This window comes from Eulemur rufifrons, chromosome 7 (genome assembly GCF_041146395.1).
Source record: "Eulemur rufifrons isolate Redbay chromosome 7, OSU_ERuf_1, whole genome shotgun sequence".
In the NCBI taxonomy this organism is placed as follows: Eukaryota; Metazoa; Chordata; class Mammalia; order Primates; family Lemuridae; genus Eulemur; species Eulemur rufifrons.
Genome location: NC_090989.1, coordinates 151,291,091 through 151,311,210, shown reverse-complemented (window position 1 = coordinate 151,311,210; position 20,120 = coordinate 151,291,091). Strand labels below are relative to the sequence as shown.

Genomic DNA, 20,120 nt, shown 5'->3' with positions numbered 1-20,120 from the left:
TTGTTGTTGAGACAGAGTCTCACTTTGTTGCCCAGGCTAGAGTGAGTGCCGTGGCGTCAGCTTAGCTCACAGCAACCTCAGACTCCTCGGCTTAAGTGATCCTACTGCCTCAGCCTCCCGAGTAACTGGGACTACAGGCATGCGCCACCATGCCCGGCTAATTTTTTCTATATAGATTTTTAGTTGTCCATATAATGTCTTTCTATTTTTAGTAGAGACGGGGTCTCGCTCAGGCTGGTCTCGAACTCCTGACCTTGAGCTATCCACCCGCCTCGGCCTCCCAGAGTGCTAGGATTCCAGGCGTGAGCCACCGCGCCCGGCCTGTACTTTTTTTTTAAAGATCTGATAATAAAGGCTAAAATCATATAACCGGATACCAGATGGGTTTCTAATTTTTGGTTACTCTGAGAATACTCCCCTTCTCAGAAGTAGTGAAGTTAAGCAGAATTTCTCTTTTATGTTTTCATTAGGTGTCCCTTGCACATACAAAAAAGAACCTGTTCATATATCTCATGGAAATAAAATATGGACACTGAAGTGCTCTCATAATATTCCAAATAAGACTCCACTTGTCCTCCTGCATGGTTTTGGAGGCGGTCTTGGACTCTGGGCACTGAATTTTGGAGATCTTTGCACTGATAGGCCTGTCTATGCTTTTGACCTACTGGGCTTTGGACGCAGTAGTAGACCCAGGTTTGACAGCGATGCTGAAGAAGCGGAGAATCAGTTTGTGGAATCCATTGAAGAATGGAGATGTGCCCTAAGATTGGACAAAGTGATCTTGCTTGGGCACAACCTAGGTGGCTTCCTGGCTGCTGCTTACTCACTGAAGTACCCATCAAGGTAAGTGATAGTGACAGAAGAGAGGGATTATAACTGTGGTATCCAAGTGCTAGTCTCCAGTTCCTATCTTTGGTGGTTGTTGGTGTTTGAGCCTTACATGACAGACATTCTCTTAAAGGACCTTATAGACCAAGCCACAACTGATGTCCAGTTTGGTAGCTGAAATAAGCAGATTTTCCTATTATACATGTTACACATTAATAGGCTTGAGAAAAGACTTTCTATTTGTTAAACTTAGAATTATATAAAATTTAGTGTATAATGTTAACCCACAAGTGAAAATTATTTTGTTACTGTTTATTGTTATTATTTAAACCAATGGATTCCTAACCTTTTCTAAGTTATAGTAAACCGTAATGGGAAACCGGAGGGTTTAAAGTGAGATCTAGACACTAGTGCTATCTTTGTGACTTAGAGCAAATCACTTAACCTCTAACCTTTATTTTCCTTACCTCTAAACTACAGAAAATGCACCTTCATAGTATATCTTGAGGGTTTTTGATTATACCTTGCCCTAACCTTTCTGATTATAGAACAATATTTCAGAGTCATTGAATTAATGAATGTTTGCTTCAAAATCTTTCTAGCATCATCTCCTTTCTTTACCTTATTTTTTAATGCTAATTCCTATTATTCATGTTGCTACTCTGAGGCGAGGTCACCATTTGAGTGCTAAGAAAACAGGAGAAAAACTCATTTTTGTTTTGCTTATCTTTTGGAAAGAAACAAAAAACTGAATATCAGCATTTTTGTGTTGCCAATGTATTTTTCCATTGCACTAATTGTTAAATCCAAAATTGCAACTGACTTTGACATTGAGGGTCTGTGAATGAGACCCGGGAGGATGGTCATTTTCATAGTGCCTGTATATACCTATGACACCACCCTATTGCATAACTCCAGTATTTAATGTATTGAGCAGCAGCCCTGCGTACCTGGGGTGTTCTTCGTCTGGAATAACCACTTTTTCTCTAAAGATTCTTTATCTAAGCTTCAGCATTTACATCTGATTTTTCTGGAGAGATCATATTCCTATATGTGCTAGACAGTAATAATCTTGTCAACTGACCTATTCTTTCAAAAGAAACTCAAATTTTCCTCTCGTAATTGGCATTTGGGGGTTACTCTCTTTTATAGGGTCTTACGCTTAGTGACAAATACCTATTGTATTTGTGGGGAAAAGAGGAGAAGGAAGTGTATACTTTTCTTTTCTTTCTTTCTTTTCTTTTCTTTTTTTTTTTTTTTGAAACAGAGTCTCACTCTGTTGCCCAGGCTAGAGTACCATGCCGTCAGCCTAGCTCACAGCAACCTCAAACTCCTGGGCTCAAGCAATCCTTCTACCTCAGCCTCCCGAGTAGCTGGGATTACAGGCATGCACCACCATGCCCAGCTAATTTTTTCTATATATTTTTAGTTGTTCAGCTAATTTCTTTCTATTTTTCGTAGAGACGGGGTCTCGCTCTTGCTGAGGCTGGGCTCAAACTCCTGAGCACAAAAGATCCACCCACCTCGGCCTTCCAGAGTGCTAGGATTACAGGCACAAGCCACCGCACCCCGTCCAGGAAGTGTATACTTTTCTGGTATAAGACAACAGGGCTATTTTTGGGAGTTGAATTTCCTTTGTTTTTTAGCAAGTGTATATTATGTCTGTCTTGTGGAATTTATTCTCTGGAGATGTGTGGGCTCTGTGGGCTAGAGCCTGGTCATTAAACCCCTAATTCTTAGAATACTGACCCTTCATAGCTATCTACTGATTAGGTCAGTTAATATGGTTTTCATTTGCAATTGTGAAATGCTCTAAAGAAATAGAGGAACTTCAGGGATTCAGAAGGAAATGAATATTTTAAAACCATTTATAAAAGAGAATAACAACAGATATCTAAAACAAAGTTAGTGATCCCTGCGTTGGGCTGACTGTTATTTTAGAAAATGATTTTTGAATGTTTGTATCTGATGCTAGAAATAAAACTAGACTACTATGTCAGGACCAAGAACCACTAAGTAGTAGCATAGATGGTTATGAGAATGCTTGAAGTAATTAACATGTCTAAATTTGTCTAGTTGCCACCAAAATATTGAACAACCACAGTGTGTTGGATATTCAAGCCTATATTTTTAACTGCATAAAACTTAAATTATTAGACACAGTTAATTTCAAAATAATGATGTTCTCTGGATTTTCAGATAAATCATGATAGTAAATCCAGTCAGTCAGAACGCCATGCTTGGCACATAGTGGGTACCCAGCAAATATTTCTTGAATAGATGAATTTGAACAAAATTACATAGATGATCTGATATGGTTAACAGAACTGTTAAGTAGACTCACAGATATCCAAATGTTAAAACAAGATTAAACAGGACTGATTACTACAAGTATAAATGTTCCTCATTATAGCATACCTCATCTTTGGTGTTTCTTGAAGTACTAAGCATATGGACTGGTTGTCTGGATCGCCTTCTGTGTGATCTGGAATGTTTTACCTGAGCTAGAGAAACTTCTCTGTGGCACACATACATTTTCTCTGGTGCATTTCAGCAGTCTGCTTAGTATCAACAAACAAGTATGGAACCACCTTCTCTTAGTGCCTCATCCAACTTTCTTTTGATCCAGGTAGCATTTTTATTATGCCGTCATGAGATTAAAATGAATCTTTTGAGTTTTAGAAAAGATTTTTTGGGGGGTTGAGGAGAGGGAAAAAGTGGTCTGAAGACCAAATGGAATTCAGATATTAATAATTGCCTTTACTCTGCCTTTACTGTGCCTCTTTTGTCTGTCTGTCTGTCTCTCTCTCTCTCCCCCTCACCTTCTCTCTCTCTTTTTCCCTAATGGACTTTAAGAATGTTACTTTTTTCCTTGCCTCCTTAGATGTGACAAATATAATCTTTATTTTTTTCTTTTAAGTAAAATGACAGCTCCTTACTTTCAGTTGTTTTATGCATGGAGGGAGAAAAACACAAAAACAATATTGTTTTATTTGTTGGGACTTAGTATTCCAACCCATACCTATTTCAGTCCTTGTCTTCAATGGGCAGCTCCATTCTTCCATTCTTTCCTTGTGGTTTCCTTGTTTTCCTTCTTGTTGTTGTTGTTGTTGTTGTTGTTGTTAAGACAGAGTTTCACTCTGTCACTTTGAGTAGAGTACAGTGGCATAACTGTAGCTCACTGCAACCTCCAACTCCTGGGCTCAAGTGATCCTCCTGCCTCAGCTTACAAGTAGCTGAGACTACAGGCGTGCGCCACAATGCCTGGCTGATTTTTTAAAATATTTTTAGTAGAGACGGTATCTCACTCTTGGCTCAGGCTGGTCTAGAACTCCTGAGCTTAAGCAGTCCTCCTGCCTCAGCCTCCCAGAGTGCTAGGATTACAGGCGTGAGCCACCATGACTGGCCCATTCCTTCTTTTTATAGGACAGTTTGAGGAGAAGAATGAAAATGCCTAGTTTAATGTGCAGGAAGGATTCTTACAATAGAGAACAAATACAAACTGATCAATTTTTGCCAAATTTTGGTACATTAGGTTAGTATTGGTGGCTCATCTCTATGAGCAGCAAAGTGCCTCCATCCATAAAAGTCATTTTATAGCCTAATTTGTGGCAGTGAGCCCAGATTTTTCCCCAGATTCTTGATACTGGTTAAAAACTGAATATTAGGCAATCGTTACACTTTATGTAAAAGTGCCTGCATGATTCTTCCATTGAAATATTGGTGCTGAATGAAATACTCTAAAATTGTCTTCCAGCAGGTTGGTTGTGTTTAAATAATGTTGACTGACTTTGTGTTTTGGGCCATTTAGTTTTAATTTCTTTCTTTAAAAAGAAAATGTCTAAAGAGGCTCTATATAACTATAAATTATGGCAATTTTGAGTCACATCTATCTTTTAAAAATAGGTGGTGTTAATCATACCTTAATTAAAGGAATGCCTCTGTGCTTCATCATGTCGTTTATTCATTCATCCTTCAAATATGTGCCAGGTGTTGTGCTATATGCTGGACTCGGTGGTGAGCAGTGAACAAAGCACAGAATCCCCGTGTGTCTAAGACTTACAGTGTATTGGGGGAGGACACACAAATTACTGCACAAGTAGCATAACAGCTGTGATGAGTGCTGTGGAGGGGAGGTGGGTGGTGCTGTGGGAACTCCTGATGAGACCCTGACCTGGTCTTGGGGTCCAGTAATGGTACCCTATAGAAGTGCAGCTTGAGCTGAGGTCTCAAAGGAGAGTAGCAGGTGGCAGGAGAGCATTCCAGGTGGTAGGACAGGTATTGCAAAGCCCCCGATACTAGGCATATGCTTGGGCCATTCTGGAAAGGCCAGTGTGGCTGGTGGGCAGAGAAGTTATGAACTGGTTAGTAGGTGACTCCAAATGAGAGCACAACCCCTGTTCTTCTTCCCCCAAAACAACCTTACTTAATCTCAGTTCTCTTACCACGTGGTCTTAGAGATGCCATTCGTAATTTCATTAGTAAATTAAAGTGCTAGATTACAAACAGTAGGGCCGTTCACATGTGAGGTGCCTTGGGCTGCCATTCTATAAAACCTTCTTCACAAGGGGGAGTAGAGTAAGCCAGCAGTAATAGCCAAAGATACCATCACCTTCTTTCATGTGTGTGCTCAGTTTTTTCTTTTAATTTTCCTTTCCTTCTGGCTCCTGCTATTCAGGACCCCAAACAAAGACTATCTGTGTTTTATAGGTATTTGTTTTAAACTAAGGAAAAAGATATATAGAAACTTTTAACTTAGAAAGTGTTTAGAAAGAGATCCATTCCAAGCAGAATAGGTTACAACTAGTCTTTATTTCTCTAGTTAAAAGGTTTTCGGATAATTTGATCTTGAGTACTTTCCTTTTGACCTTGCCTGGGTCTGTCTCCTGGTTGTACAGATCTGGGCTAAGCAATTCTTTTTGGCCCCTCTTGATAAGAAAAGTCATCCCATTTGACCTGAAGCTGGAGGTATTTAGTTTATTGTTCTCTGGGCCTTCCCTATTCTCACCCCACTGACTTGGAGCCAATGGGCAATACCTAGGGCTAACTTCGTTTGGGAATACCTCCTCTGTGTGCTGACTAGAATTCTTTCTGATCTTTTTCCTTGGACTCCCTTGTACATTTTGATTCTGGGTCTGATTCTTCTTCTTGTTGCCTTATTTCTTGCTGGTAGCTGTCTTTATATCTTATGAAAGCCAGGCTTATATCCTCTTGTTAGCATGTATGTATATATGTATGTGTGTGTATGTATGTATTGATTTTCTTTCTTTCCTTCTTTCCTTTTCTTTTCTTTTTTTTCTTTTCTTTCTATAGGGTCTTACTCTGTTGCCTAGGCTAGAGCACAGTTGCATCATCATAGCTCACTGCAACCTCAAACTCCTGGGGTCAAGCAGTTCTTCTGCCTCAGCCTCCTGGGTAGCTGGGTCTACAGGTGTGTACCACCACACCCAGCTAATTTTGTGTATGTGTGTTTGTGTGTAGAGACGATGTCTTGCTATGCTGCCCAGGCTGGTCTCAAACTCCTGGCCTCAAGCAATCCTCCTGGCTTAGTCTCCCAAAGTGCTGGGATTATAGGTGTGAGCCACCATGCCCAACTGGTGTTTGTTAGCATTTGGACCAAATGAAATCTGGTCCCACTGTGTTGGTGCAGATGCTGTCCATTGCTTGCCCTTAAGGCTGTAATCTATTTCCCATCTTCAAAGTCAAGGCCAACTCTGATGACTAACATTGAAAATATTGCCTTTTTATATTTCAAAACTAATGGACTGTTCTCTTGTTCTTGCTCTGCTGGTTTTCATTGTTTTTCCTGTAGGTTAAACCAATGTCTGATTCTTGACAAAGATATTTAATAGGATGACTCACATGTGCTGTCTGGTTGGACCCATTGCATACCCTAGGAGTGAAATAACAAAGATACCCAGCAGAGGGTATCCTCTATGGCATATTAGAGAATAGAGTTTGGATAATTATACTAGTTTAGATATATTATATGTTAAAACCAAATACCTCCTATCAAATGAGGAGATAATCTTTTCACTAGAAAAGGAGACGAGGAGTACTTGGTCTGGTGCAAAGTTGTAATAACCTGTGAGCCAAAACCTGTGATCAGGCTTTTCTGAAGAATAAAAATTAAATTTCTCACTGCTACAGGATTCCAGCCACTGTCTTCCCATGTTCCCTGAAATAAATCCTGCTCTAGCTCGTCTGTAGTACTACTATAACTAGCTTATATTTACTGGATAATCATTTGATAGCCACCAACCTAACTAAGTGCTTTGCTTGGTCTGTCTCCTTTGAAATCCTTATAACTAAAAATAAAATACAATTATTTTCTGAGGTCTTTTACATGTAGTAGAAGCAGATGGTATATAACTACAGTTTAGATATTGTTGTAGACTTTTTAAAAATTATTTTCCACCTTTTTTGACCAAAACTCTCCTGTATTGTTTGGAATAGAAAAATACAAAATATATCTCAAGTGTATCATCCCACAAAACTTGTTTCAGACATCCACACGTATAAAATTTTATGAACAATACTCATGCTTGTTATGTATTTTTCTATTCCAAACAATATGATTTTATAAAAAAACAAACTAAACTGGTTCTTGACCCTCTAAATGATTTTATTACCCAGTAACGAGTAACGACCTGTCAGAATAAGAAATAACATTGATGTTCTAGTGTCATCCAGAGCACCTGAAAAATCCAGGCTGGACCAACTCCTGTGCCTACTCTGTGATTATATGCTATAAAATTTGTATATCCTTATAAACAAGGATGGAAAGGAAACATAGAGAAGCATAATAATCCAAATGTTTGCTAAGCATTTGCTATGTGCTAAACACCATGCTAGGTTCTGAAGACACAGGATTGAACAATTATAGGGAAAACTGACTCCTTTTAAAAATAAACAAATAAAAAGGTTGCCCTCTCTAATATATATATATATATATTGTGTGTGTGTGTGTGTGTATGTGTGTGTGTATATATGTATATACATACTTTGCATAATTTGTTAAACTAACATTGTTACCTAGGGATAATATTTTCAAGATCATATTAAAAAGGCAAGCCAGGCCGGGCACGGTGGCTCAGGCCTGTAATCCTAGCCCTCTGGGAGGCTGAGGTGGGAGGATCGCTCGAGGTCAGGAGTTCGAGACCAGTCTGAGCAAGAGCGAGACCCCATCTCTACTGAAAATAGAAAGAAATGATGTGGACAGCTAAAAATATATATAGAAAAAATTAGCCGGGCATGGTGGCACATGTCTGTAGTCCCAGCTACTCGGGAGGCTGAGGCAGGAAGATTGCTTAAGCCCAGGAGTTTGAGGTTGCTGTGAGCTAGGCTGATGCCACGGCACTCACTCTAGCACAGGCAACAGAGCAAGACTCTGTCTCAAAAAAAAAAAAAAAAAAAAAAGGCAAGCCAAACTAAGGCAAAAACAAAACACTTTCAAAGCTTTCCTTTGTTCTGCCCCTTCTTGGGTTAGCAGGTTAGAAAGAGCCTAAAGCAGACTAGACGAGATCTCTTAATAAATTTGTAACACAAATTTCACAGTCTTTTAGGGTAGGGTATGTTTTAATAAAGAGTTCATTTTTCTCTTTGGAAGATAAATCAATATGAATAATACCGGCTGTTTCCTAACATGAATCTTTGCTGCTTTCAACTAAATGGCTATTTCATTAATTTCCTAATACCTCTGGCATACTACCTCCATCCCCCACCCTATATCTCATTGTGGGCTATAATAAAAGGAATTTAGGAGGTGGTCAAAATAAAAGAGATAGTCTTTGCCATTAAAAAATAAAACACTAATTTCCAACCCCTTTCCTATACACTATTAGGAAATATTCTTATATGAAATTTTTAGGCTGTGAAGGCACACTAAGTATATGGAAGTTTCATGTATCATGTGTCTCCACACAGATTCATAGTTTTATTCCACACATCTCCTCAGTGCCATGAAATCTAGATGATAGTATTAGGATTGATCTAGAGTTGATAAAGGTTAAGCTTTGCCCTTACTAATATGTTTATCTTATGTTGCTTAGCCTAATTTTAGAAGAGAAGGCCTTCTGCCGATTGTCTTGTTAGTATCTATTAGTATGCTGCTGGAGCAGTGAAATTGGGGTTTTAGCCCTCGTACCACATTAACTAGCATTATATACTGGGGCCAGTCACGTAGTACATCTCAGCTTCCTTCTCATATGAGGTGAAAGATTAGACTATTCGCCAAGGGCCTATAGAGCTCTATGCTCTGTATCTGTGCTCTGAAGCTTTCTGTTTGGAAAAAAAAGCAGCCAAGGTAAGGGACTTGTTACTAACTCATCTTTATATGTGCTGACAAAAATAATAAAACAGATTTTATATAAGGAATAATACCATCTGTGCCCACATTTTAGTTTCTTTACCTTTCTATTTCAGTTTTGACTTAGGAAAGGGACTTTAGAATCATTGTCAGTTCATCCTTGGAAATTTGGCTGGCATTTGTTGGCTGTTTTGGTTACAGGTGAACATTGTATTGTATCAGGAGGACCTTTGTGCTTTGTTTAGAATCTTTATGATGTATAAAAGCATGGTGCAGCTATATGGAAATACTGTTGTTAGTTCTGGTTTTCCTTCATCAGGAAGAAGTTTCATATGATGGAAAAATTAAAATTATTAACAAGATGAAACACTTTTATATCAAGTTGGACTGAAGATTTTCTATCTCTTTGGTCAGTAAAGAAGAAAATTAGAGGCTGGGCGTGGTGGCTCACACCTGTAATCCTAGCACTCTGGGAGGCCAAGGCGGGAGGATCGCTTGAGGTCAGGAGTTTGAGACTAACCTGAGCAAGAGCAAGACCCTGTCTCTGCTAAAAAATAGAAAGAAATTAACTAGACAACTAAAAATATATAGAAAAAAATTAGCCGGGCATGGTGGCGAATGCCTGTAGTCCCAGCTACTCGGGAGGCTGAGGCAGGAGGATTGCTTGAGCCCAGGAGTTTGAGGTTGCTGTGAGCTAGGCTGACGCCGTGGCACTCTAGCCCAGGCAACAGAGTGAGACTCTGTCTAAAAAAAAAAGAAAGAAAGAAAATTAGGAAAGGATTGGGAACAGAATCTAATGCCAGTATATCATGATGTTATGGGTAGGGTAGATAGACATGTTCCTTTTTGACAAATTCTAGAATCCCAAACTAGGGAGTATATTTTCAGTCCATCTTAGCTTATCCTCATTTTTGTGAAAAGTTCATTTAAGATACTTTTAAACCCACTTTAAGTCTTCTCTTAAATTTTTAGAATGATTAATTTCAGAGGAGATAACTCTTGTTAGTATCCGAGGCTATTTTGTAAGAGTGTGATATTGATCTTTAGTCATTTCTGCAGTGTCAACCTTGAGATAAATGGAATCATTGGATTTTTCTGTGTGGTCAGTGATCTATATCATCTGCCAGGGTGTAGCTTAAACAACAAAAAAATGCCCTCTTGTTTCTCAAGACACACACACTTATATGTGCTACTTTCCACATCTTTTATTGTCCACATTTAGAGATATTAAAAATAAAGCCCTCTTTCTATCATACACCTCTCAAATCCTACTGAATATGAAAAGTTGATGCATAATGAGAGCATGATATAACCTGTTCAGCCACTAGTCTTTAACATGAAGGTTTTTGAAGGTGGTTCATTCTATCTTTACTTTATAAATTATGTTAGTTCTTTATATCCTTAGGGTGAATTAACCAAATGAACTTAAGTCTGTTCTTTCCCCAACAGGGTTAGTCATCTCATTTTAGTGGAGCCTTGGGGTTTTCCTGAACGACCAGACCTTGCTGATCAAGACAGACCAATTCCAGTTTGGATCAGAGCTTTGGGAGCAGCTTTGACTCCCTTTAACCCTTTAGCTAGCCTCAGGATTGCAGGACCCTTTGGTGAGTGTTTTTGTCCTAGGAAAGCAAAATGTTTATAGATTAGCAGTGGAGGAGTATTTATCAATCACCATTGTTAGTCAAAATCTTAGAAACAAACAAAAAAACCTTACTTTTTTTCTTCTTCCTCTAATAAGTACCATGCTGTGTACAAACATAATGAAACTAGGCTCTTCTCCTCAAAGAGTAGTCTTTATAGTGTAACCATTACAAGTAATTAGTACAGCAGAGAGAGGAGGGAGGTACTGAGAATGAGGTTAGTTAGTCTAGAACATTCTGAAAAAAGCCAAGCAAGCAGAGTGTCTTTGAGAAATATGTAAGGATCTCTGCTAGCCCAGGGCATGGGGAGAAGTGTAGCATGTTGACCTGTTGGTGAGTGTTAGAGAGCATTTGACCGATTGATGATATCCAGCTGGTAGATCACAAAACCTGATTTTATCAACCCTGGGGATAACAGGTATCCCCACACCCACAGATTCTTCCTTTCTCCATAATCTCGGAGTGTTAGGAAGATAAAGTCATTCTTTCCACCACATTATGGGGACTCCTGGTATATATTTCTGGTCCTATTTTGAGGTACCATTGTTTAGCCTTTGACTTTAGTTTATTTGACTCTTGGCAGCTCTGTCTTAGCCCTATAGCCATGCACATGCATATTTCCTTCCTTCATTGTCCACAGATGATGATAGTCTGAACCTCTGCGTTTCCCCTTTACAACTTGTATCAGTTTGGAGTGCTTTTGGCTGCAAATAACTGAATACCTAAATGGCTTAAACTATAAGGTCTTTTAGCATTTCCCTAACAAGCAGTCTGGAGATAGGTGGTTTAAGCAGTTGTTCTAGTAGCCAGCTCATTGATGTTAGGGTTTGGGTCTGTGTCTATGATTCTCTTGGCCTTTTTCCTCATGGTTGTTTGATGGCTGCTGTGGCATGGAGCATCATCTCACTAAACAGCACCCTGACAAGCAGAAAGGAAAGCATGGAAAATAGTCCTTCTTTCCATAATGCTTTGTCAGGGAAGAAAGTCTTCCCTGGAAGGCCCTAGCACACCTTCCCTTATGTCCCTTCCCACCCCTAATTCTTTCACCAGCAAAGAAGAATAAATTTCTGTGACTGACCAATCATGATTTGTTCTGAGGGGCCTGCTTTCCTGGGCACATTGCTGCCTAATTGATACAATAGATAAAATGTGTTGTGTTAGCAAGAAAAGCAGAGAGGTATGGGGGGTCAGGCAGGGGTGTGGAAATAACTACCACATAGGTGCCTGGAGATGCTGCTCCCTCTGCACAGCCCTGGCTCCTCCTTGCTCTAGTGTCGTCCTTGTGGATGGACAGAGCAGTGGGACTGTGGGGCTCAAGAGAGGGCACAGGGCTTGAATTGGTGACCACACTCCACTCCCTCAGTGTTCTTACAGATGGCACTTTTTGCCTACCCCCAGTCCTTTCAGCCCTCCCTAGTAGAACCACTCCTTCTTACATGCCTGGTCCTCCTTTGGTGAACTACTTAAGAGCTTCATTAGTCTATATAGTCCTGAAATGTAAATGGATTCCACTAGATCACAGGTATACAAATAGCAATTATGGGAAAAGTAAAGTATGAAAAGAAATTAGGAGACAGTGTTGAGAGCAGGAGGGTACCTGGGATCTTTAAAGCCATGCCCTTGGTCCCCCATTATTGCTTGAATTGGGGGAGGGGGAAGTGATGTCGAATATCAACTGCATCACAAAAATTCTTGGTGGAACATTATACTTTCTTCAGAGATAGGAAAGGAGGGCCAGTAAAGAAGCAAAACCTTGCTGGAGTAATGGAGTGGTGGTAGCAGAAAGGGAAATCAGCTAGTCTCTGGGGCCCCAGAATGACATTGTGATGAGATGAAGGCTTCTGTTCCTCATCGTCTTTCCCTTAGGGGCCTTGCCACAGCCTCTTTCTCAAGTAGGGCAGTGAGAGCGCCACCGTGGATGACCTTAACATGGAGTGTTGCTAGTGTCACAGCAGAAACAGAATTTATTTTCCCACCAAAATATTTATATATACCAATTTACTTCATTTAGATGCTAATGTGTTATAATTATGGAGGAAATGCAAGTTAATAAGTTAATTTTATGTGTGGGCTGCTCTATTCACCTGCCATGTTTAAATAATTTATATTTCCTACAAAAACAAGTCTTGGAAAACTAACTTATATGTTTTTGAGCTCCTGACGCACATCTGTAAGTCAGTATACAATACTCTTTAATTATATTAAATTTATTTTAGTTTTTCCCTTAGGGAACTTGAGGAGAGCGGCTTCCAGAATCTGCTTTTTTTCACCTAAAATATATATTTGAGTGTATGTATTTATGCAAGCAAGCACTAAAACTTTCTATATTGTTTAGTCCATAAGTTAATTATAATTTAAAACAAGCACGTTTTTATTTCCTACTTAAATAGGTTTAAGTCTCGTGCAGCGTTTAAGGCCTGATTTCAAACGGAAGTATTCTTCAATGTTTGAAGATGATACCGTGACGGAATACATCTACCACTGTAATGTACAGACTCCAAGGTAAGAGTTCTGATTCTAAATGTACTCGTGTCTTACACTTTTCTTTTTTGAAACTGTATCAGAAGTCCAGAAGATTTTTATCAGTAGTTAAATGACTAAATTTAAAAGGACAAGTGTCTAACACTTCTTAATTTACTCCTTTATTCATAGAGTATCTACTACATAAAATATTAGGCCAGGTTCTGATGGGAGGTTAAAAAGTAAGAAGTACTTTCCTTCCCCGAAGTGCTTAGGGATCAGTTGAGGAAGTCTTGGTCTTGGGCTTCTCCAGGAGGTGGTCCGAGTTGAGAGATGAAGGATTTCACATGAAGCAGTGTTTCCCAAACTGACTATGAATGTTCCACAAAAAAAGATGCTGGATTAAACAAAAGTAAATGGTTTTCTGTATCATGGATCTTCCTAGAACCTTTACTGTACCAAAGGGTATTGAATCTCCCAAGCGCATGGGAGATGCTGTGTAGCATTTTTCAGGTTCAGTTGATGTTTGCATCTCTCTTTTATTGAGCAGCTCTAAACATCTGTAGCTCAGCATGAGAAACACAGCTGCAGAGAGGGGTGAGTGAGGGATTCTGCATGTATTTTGACAGTGGTTAGGAAGGAGAGAGAGAGAGAATGAGAGCGTAGTAGCCAACAGGGAGCAAGAGGGCCAAACATATTTTATATGACTTACGGATGTTGGGTGCAAGGTACCAGTGGAGGAAACAGAGCCTGAAGACAATGGGGAGCTAGGAGAAGGCTGAAGGACAAGGCCACCAAGTTTGTAAAAGCAGCATCCAGAATGGAAGGCAAAGAGAGCTGCACTTCTCATGCTTGTTGTGTACCAGAATTGTTGAGGGAGCTTCTTAAAAATGTGACACCTGAACCCTTGTTTCTAAGACTCTGATTCTGCAGTTCTGGGCTGCATCTCTATCAAGTACTTCAGGTGATTCTAGTATAGGTGGCCACAGAGCACACTTTAAAATGTAGAAGTGGCATCTCATCCTTTCTAAGACTGAGACTTGGGTGAAAGGCCTGAGAGGTTAGATGCAGAGACAGGCTCCGTCCCTTTTTTTGTTTTCCCTCCCTTACTTTTGGCAGAAAATGTGTATACCTACTTTATTTAAAAGGGTGAGGCCATGGAAGCTATTGATAGATATAACTGTAACCTCAGTCTTTTTAATCAAGTAGGCTAAAGGTTCTCTGCCAAGAGTGAAGGAGGCTAGAGGGTCAGGGTCCTTAAGAGATAAAGTTTCGTGACTTCTAGGCAGTAGGGTCTGGTGGATTAGTCTATACACTTTAGTGACTTGTTCTAACAGTTTTTAGGGATCTGTCTCAGGAACATCATCCATTGTCCTACATGGTCTTAGTGTTTACTCTTCACTTACTCTCATTTCATGATTACATGTAGACCTAGTGTGTTACCTTTCTTGTGGTGAAACTCAATTTCTTCATAAAAAGCAATGTAGAGTAATGTCTAGCCCTGCAAGAATAGCAGAAGTGACAGCAAAACGGACCTCTCCTGGGAGTTTACAAGAATACCTAATCTGAATTTCTTCTTAACTTGGTAATGGTTTTGCCATTGCAGGTGAAAAGCTGGTGCCATAAACCCATTGAAAAGCTACCTTCTACATCAGTTTGAAATAAGTCAGAGTGAAAGAACATATTTTAACTATCCCCCACAAGAAATAATTTCATAAGTTAATGATAGAGAATTAGAGTTGCATGTTTTGGTTTAGAAGAAGGTAACTTTTATTCAGCTGCTGCTTATACAGCAGTCTTGTTTATCTAACAGTGCTATAGCTTCTGTGAGATTCGTTCCTTATACTATCTAGTAAATTATTTTCTATTTAAGCTGAGGTTTTACTTAAATGGTGGAAAAACTAAATATGAATATGTTTTAATAGAGGTAAGAGTACAATGCATACACACTCCCAAAAGTCATACAATGTGATTTTCTCCTTGCCCTTAAAGTGGTGAGACAGCTTTCAAGAATATGACTATTCCTTATGGATGGGCAAAAAGGCCAATGCTCCAGCGAATAGGTAAAATGCACCCTGACATTCCAGTCTCAGTGATCTTTGGCGCCCGATCCTGCATAGATGGCAATTCTGGCATCAGCATCCAGTCATTACGACCACAGTCATATGTGAAGACAATAGTAAGTGTGTGGCTGGATTTTGATTTTAAGTTGTAGGTGAAGTCTGTTTTATTATCTCCCTTAAATGATGTTTCAGGTCATCCCTGTGATTTCACATCTGAGCTGTACCTGCAGCCTCATTCAGAGACCTGATATCACATGTGGTGGCACAGAGTTTGACCCACACAAATCTTCTTGTCCAAGCAGGGAGTCACCTTTCTGAGGGGCCTTTCCCGTTCCTAGAGCCACAGCATCTCAGCATTAGGAGAGACTGGGAGAGGGACTAATGCAATAGCTCCTCAACTAACCCCAACTAACAGGGCAGCGCATTCTCACTTCATTCAGCTTCTCTGTTGGCCCTTTCATTAGTGGTCAGTTTAGAGTTTTTGTGTATTAAAATTTTATTAAGATTGGTATATTTTTCTATTTATTCTCAGATCCTCTTTATAGAAATACTAGTTATTAGAGATAAATGTTGCTTATTCTTTTATGTTTTATTTAAATACAGTGGCTCTCACTTTTATTACTGTGTCTTTGCTTATATATCATTGTGTTTTATTAAGTGCTTTTACTCACTGTGTAAATGTTTTTCCTTACCCAGGCTATTCTGGGGGCAGGGCATTATGTATATGCAGATCAACCAGAAGAGTTCAATCAGAAAGTAAAGGAAATCTGTGACACCGTGGACTGAATACACTGAAGTTGTAGGAAAACCTGGTGACTGATAACAGTTCTTCAGCAATAATTCATAGTCTACGATGAAGAGCAAGGAATACAACACCAGAAGCAGGCCGACTTCTAGACTGTACTTTGCACATGTTGTCTTTGTGAAGTTGCTTGCACATTTAAACCAGTTAGTGCCTTCTAGAAGAACGGCTTTCCTTTCTCCTACACAAAATTGAAATACGTAAGAGTCTCCACATTTAATAGCTTTAAATAAAAGGTTATTTGTCCCTCTGATATACTGAAAAATTATAATTTTTCAGCTGAGAATTTTTTCATTTTTATCTAACTTGTTGGGTACTTTTTATATTACAGTCTATAGTGCCAATTTAAAGAAGTGATTTCTGGGTTTATTATATACTATAAAGGTGCACTTTATTTTCTTTGCATATATTTATCATGTCTAATAACTGATATAGTTAATCCAAAATCAGTGTTTTTAATGTAAAAATTTGTCAGTTCTAATATTTCACTTTGTTTTTGAAATGGAGTGAGAAAACAGGTTTTTGGTTAAAAGAATAGGGTAATCACTAGCATTAATTTTTCTGATTTTCTTTGTTTTTGTATTTAAGGCTGCAAATGTAAACATTTTAAATATGGTCCATCCTGACATATACAATCTGCAATAACAGCCCCTTGGAACCTTCCATGTGTGATATAATTCTATACTTCAAGGAAACATAACATTAATACTTAAGTGATTTGAGTACTGAAAAACCTTAAGTAAAAGTCTGCCTTTTATTCCTCCCATTAATACTATTCTTTTCCATGAACCAGGATGCAGCAAATGGAACAGATTTCTTCACTTAAGGGGCTATTAAGACTGTTACCTTACAGAAAGCCAAGGCATATCATACTTTCATTAATATTTAACTTTTATAGATGGGTACTAAAACTGGATTGCATTTTTACCACTAAAATATAAAAATAGATGGTGGTGTTATGTCTCATAGCACCAGAAATGAGCTAATACTGGGTTTTTTAAATTATTAAGAGTATTGTGTTGATTAAATCATTACATACTTGAAGTTATATTACAAAAATTCTATGGTTGATTGAACTATTTAATAGTGACAACCCTCAAGTGTGTCACTTTCTGTGGTTTTAAAATGAGGAAAACGTCTTTGAAACTGTGAAAAACCTCCCTGTGGTAACTGGCTGCTGAGAAAACCCTCCACAAAAGAAAATTGAATAGGATTGTCACCAACAAGGCATTTTTGCCTTGTGTTTTGCTAATGTTGCTTGTCTAGGAGAAAGGTGGTTATATAAATAAAAACAGTAAACTCAAGCAAATATTGGTTTAATAGTTTTGGTTATTGCATTTTTAAAATGGTTAATTAGGAAATTTGTAATTGTTAGAAAATGTAAGGTTGTATCACTGTTGATTAACTGCCAGAAAGACTGAACATTCTATTTTCAACATATCTTCCCTACAAAAGAATAGACAGATTATACTGAATCGTGGCAAACAGCTTCGCAATGAACAATTTATCTCACTAGTCAGATTAAACAGGTGAATGCAAGAAGGCAATATGGTAGTCAAGATGTGTTGTCTGATTTCTCTACCTTAAGAACAAAAATAGCTTTAACTTTTTATTAGTATCTTGGATAGCCAGATTCAAACCTGTAAATGGTACAAATAATTTGGACAATATTTTTGTATTTCTGTTTGACACACTCTCTAATCTCTCTTAATTATCCTTTGCTGGGAGGATGCCAGTTCACTTATACAGGAAAGTGTCTGCACAGGAAACTTGGTCCCAGCCCTTGGAGTAAAGTGACTTGGTTCACTTAGTGAATGGGGTTTCTGGCCACAGATGTGTCAAGTGATTCAAGAAAAAGATATACCCAAATATCAAGTGAAACTTACTTTCCTACTTGCTGAATTTGATTTATTTGAACAATGTCATAACTCTTTTAAAAAGTTAGATTTTACCTGGGGATATAGTATATGTAATTTTGTGAAGATTGAACTAGCAGAGAAGATCACAATCCTCAAATTCTTGAAAATAAAGTGGGCACTAAATGTGTTCTTTAAAAAAAGAATTTGGCATTTGATCTTTGCTAAGTTATGCACAATGTACTTTAATTCTATTTTACAAAATAAATTTTACTGTGGTAGTCACAAGACAGCTATATATATTGAGTCTTTAGTATGGACCGATCTGTTTAAAATAGTTATTACAGTCACATAGATCCAGTGAGGATTAAGTAAACACTCATTATTCTGAAGGAAGCTGCTCTGCAGTTGTGGCCGCCATACATGGCTTTACCTATGTCCACACATTCCCTTAAGATGATTTCTGGTTTTTTTCCGGTTCTTCTAAAACTAATTTTCCAAAAATTATTGCCCAGGGTTGGTTTCAGAATATTATCTAGAGAACACTTTGAAATGTCTTCATTTATATATATTTTTTTATATTTAAAGCACCATACTAGATCCCAATAAAACAAAAAGTTTTTTCCTGTACCAACATATTGGAAAGAATAAACAAGAATAGCCAAAAGAACCCTAGAAAATAACATTGAGGAAAGAGGAATAACCCTACTAGATTTTATACTATTCACATAAACAATATAGAGAAAGTTTTAGGAATTTAGTATATGATAAAGGAAGCATCTCATTGATGGGGAAAAAGACTTAAAAAATGGTGTTGAGACAAGAGTGGTTAAACATATGGAAAAAAATAAAATTGAATCCATTTCTCACACCGTACACAGGATAGAATCTGAATAGATCAAAGGCCCAATTATAAAAATGAAACCTTCTAAATAACTAGAAAATATAAGTGAATTCCTATGTAATCTGAAAGTGGGAAAAACTTTCCTAGGACTGAAAATCCAGAAGCAATAAAAAGAAAAGTTTATATCTTTAACTAGCTAAAACGAATTTTGGATGACCAGAAAAGCAGAGTTATAAGATAAATAAGAAACTGGGAAAAACATTTGCAGCATGTATTACAATGGGCTAATTATGGCCCTAATACATAAAAAATTTCTAAACTTTGAGAAGAACTTAAAGAATGGACAAAAAGATATGAACAGATAGTTCATGGAAAGTAAAATGCAAGTAGCCCTTAAACATGTGAGGGTATGCATAATAAGAGAACACAAAACTACTGAAACACCTTTCTTACCTGTCAGATTGGGGAAAATCTAAATTAGGCAATGTACACTGTTGGTGAGACAGTGGGGAAACAGACACTCTGAAAAGCACAAATCTCTGTGAATAGAATTAATAAATAGCAAAATTCAGTATAAATTTATTCTTCAACCTAGTAGTCCCATTTCTGAGATGCACTGACCAAAATATGAAATGGTATATACACAAATATTTTCATTATAGCACTATTTATAACAGGTAAAGACTAGAAGCCACCCAAATCTCCACTGATAGAGGCTTGGTGGAAGAATTATGGTATACCCATACAATGGAATACTGCATAGCTGTAAAAAGGAATGAGGACTATTTCTGGGTACCGTATGGAGTCATCTACAGAATATAGGAAATGAAAAATGTAAAGTGCTGAACAGGATATATGGTGTGCTGTTGTGTAAGAAGGGAAGAGAAAAATGGAAAAAGTATATATGCATGTGTATTTTCTTCTGTTTTTTTTAAAAAAAGGCAGTGAAAGGATTAGTGATACCAATAACTAATAAAATGATTCCTTTGGTAGTAGTACTAGGGAGCTGGACAAGGATGGTAACTAGATTTGTATCTTGTATACCTTTGGTGCCTTGTCAATGTTTTGTATAATTAAAATTTTTTTTTAAAAAAGCTACTCTTGGCCAGGCGCAGTGGCTTGCGTCTGTAATCTTAGTACTTTGGGAGGCCGAGTCAGGCGGATCACTTGAGGCCAGGAGTTCAAGACCAGCCTGTGCAACATAGCAGGACCCCATCTCTGCAAAAAATAAAAGAAAATTAGCCAAGCGTGGTGGCACATGTCTGTAGTCCCAACTACTAGGGAGGCTGATGCAGGAGGATCCCTTGAGCCCAGGAGTT

General features: G+C 38.2%; 1 protein-coding gene across 3 annotated transcripts in view; it reads left to right on the top strand.

The window, feature by feature from the left end:
* ABHD5 (abhydrolase domain containing 5, lysophosphatidic acid acyltransferase) overlaps positions 1-16,470 on the top strand; it is a 30,479-nt gene extending 14,009 nt beyond the window's left edge. For all 3 annotated transcript variants that reach the window (XM_069473551.1, XM_069473550.1, XM_069473553.1), the window contains 5 exons: positions 471-843; positions 10,586-10,740; positions 13,167-13,278; positions 15,229-15,415; positions 15,996-16,470. In XM_069473551.1, coding sequence (XP_069329652.1) covers positions 471-843; positions 10,586-10,740; positions 13,167-13,278; positions 15,229-15,415; positions 15,996-16,085 — 917 coding nt within the window. In that variant the 3' untranslated portion in view covers positions 16,086-16,470. The remainder of the gene's footprint in view (positions 1-470; positions 844-10,585; positions 10,741-13,166; positions 13,279-15,228; positions 15,416-15,995) is intronic.
* The last annotated feature ends 3,650 nt before the right edge of the window (positions 16,471-20,120 follow it).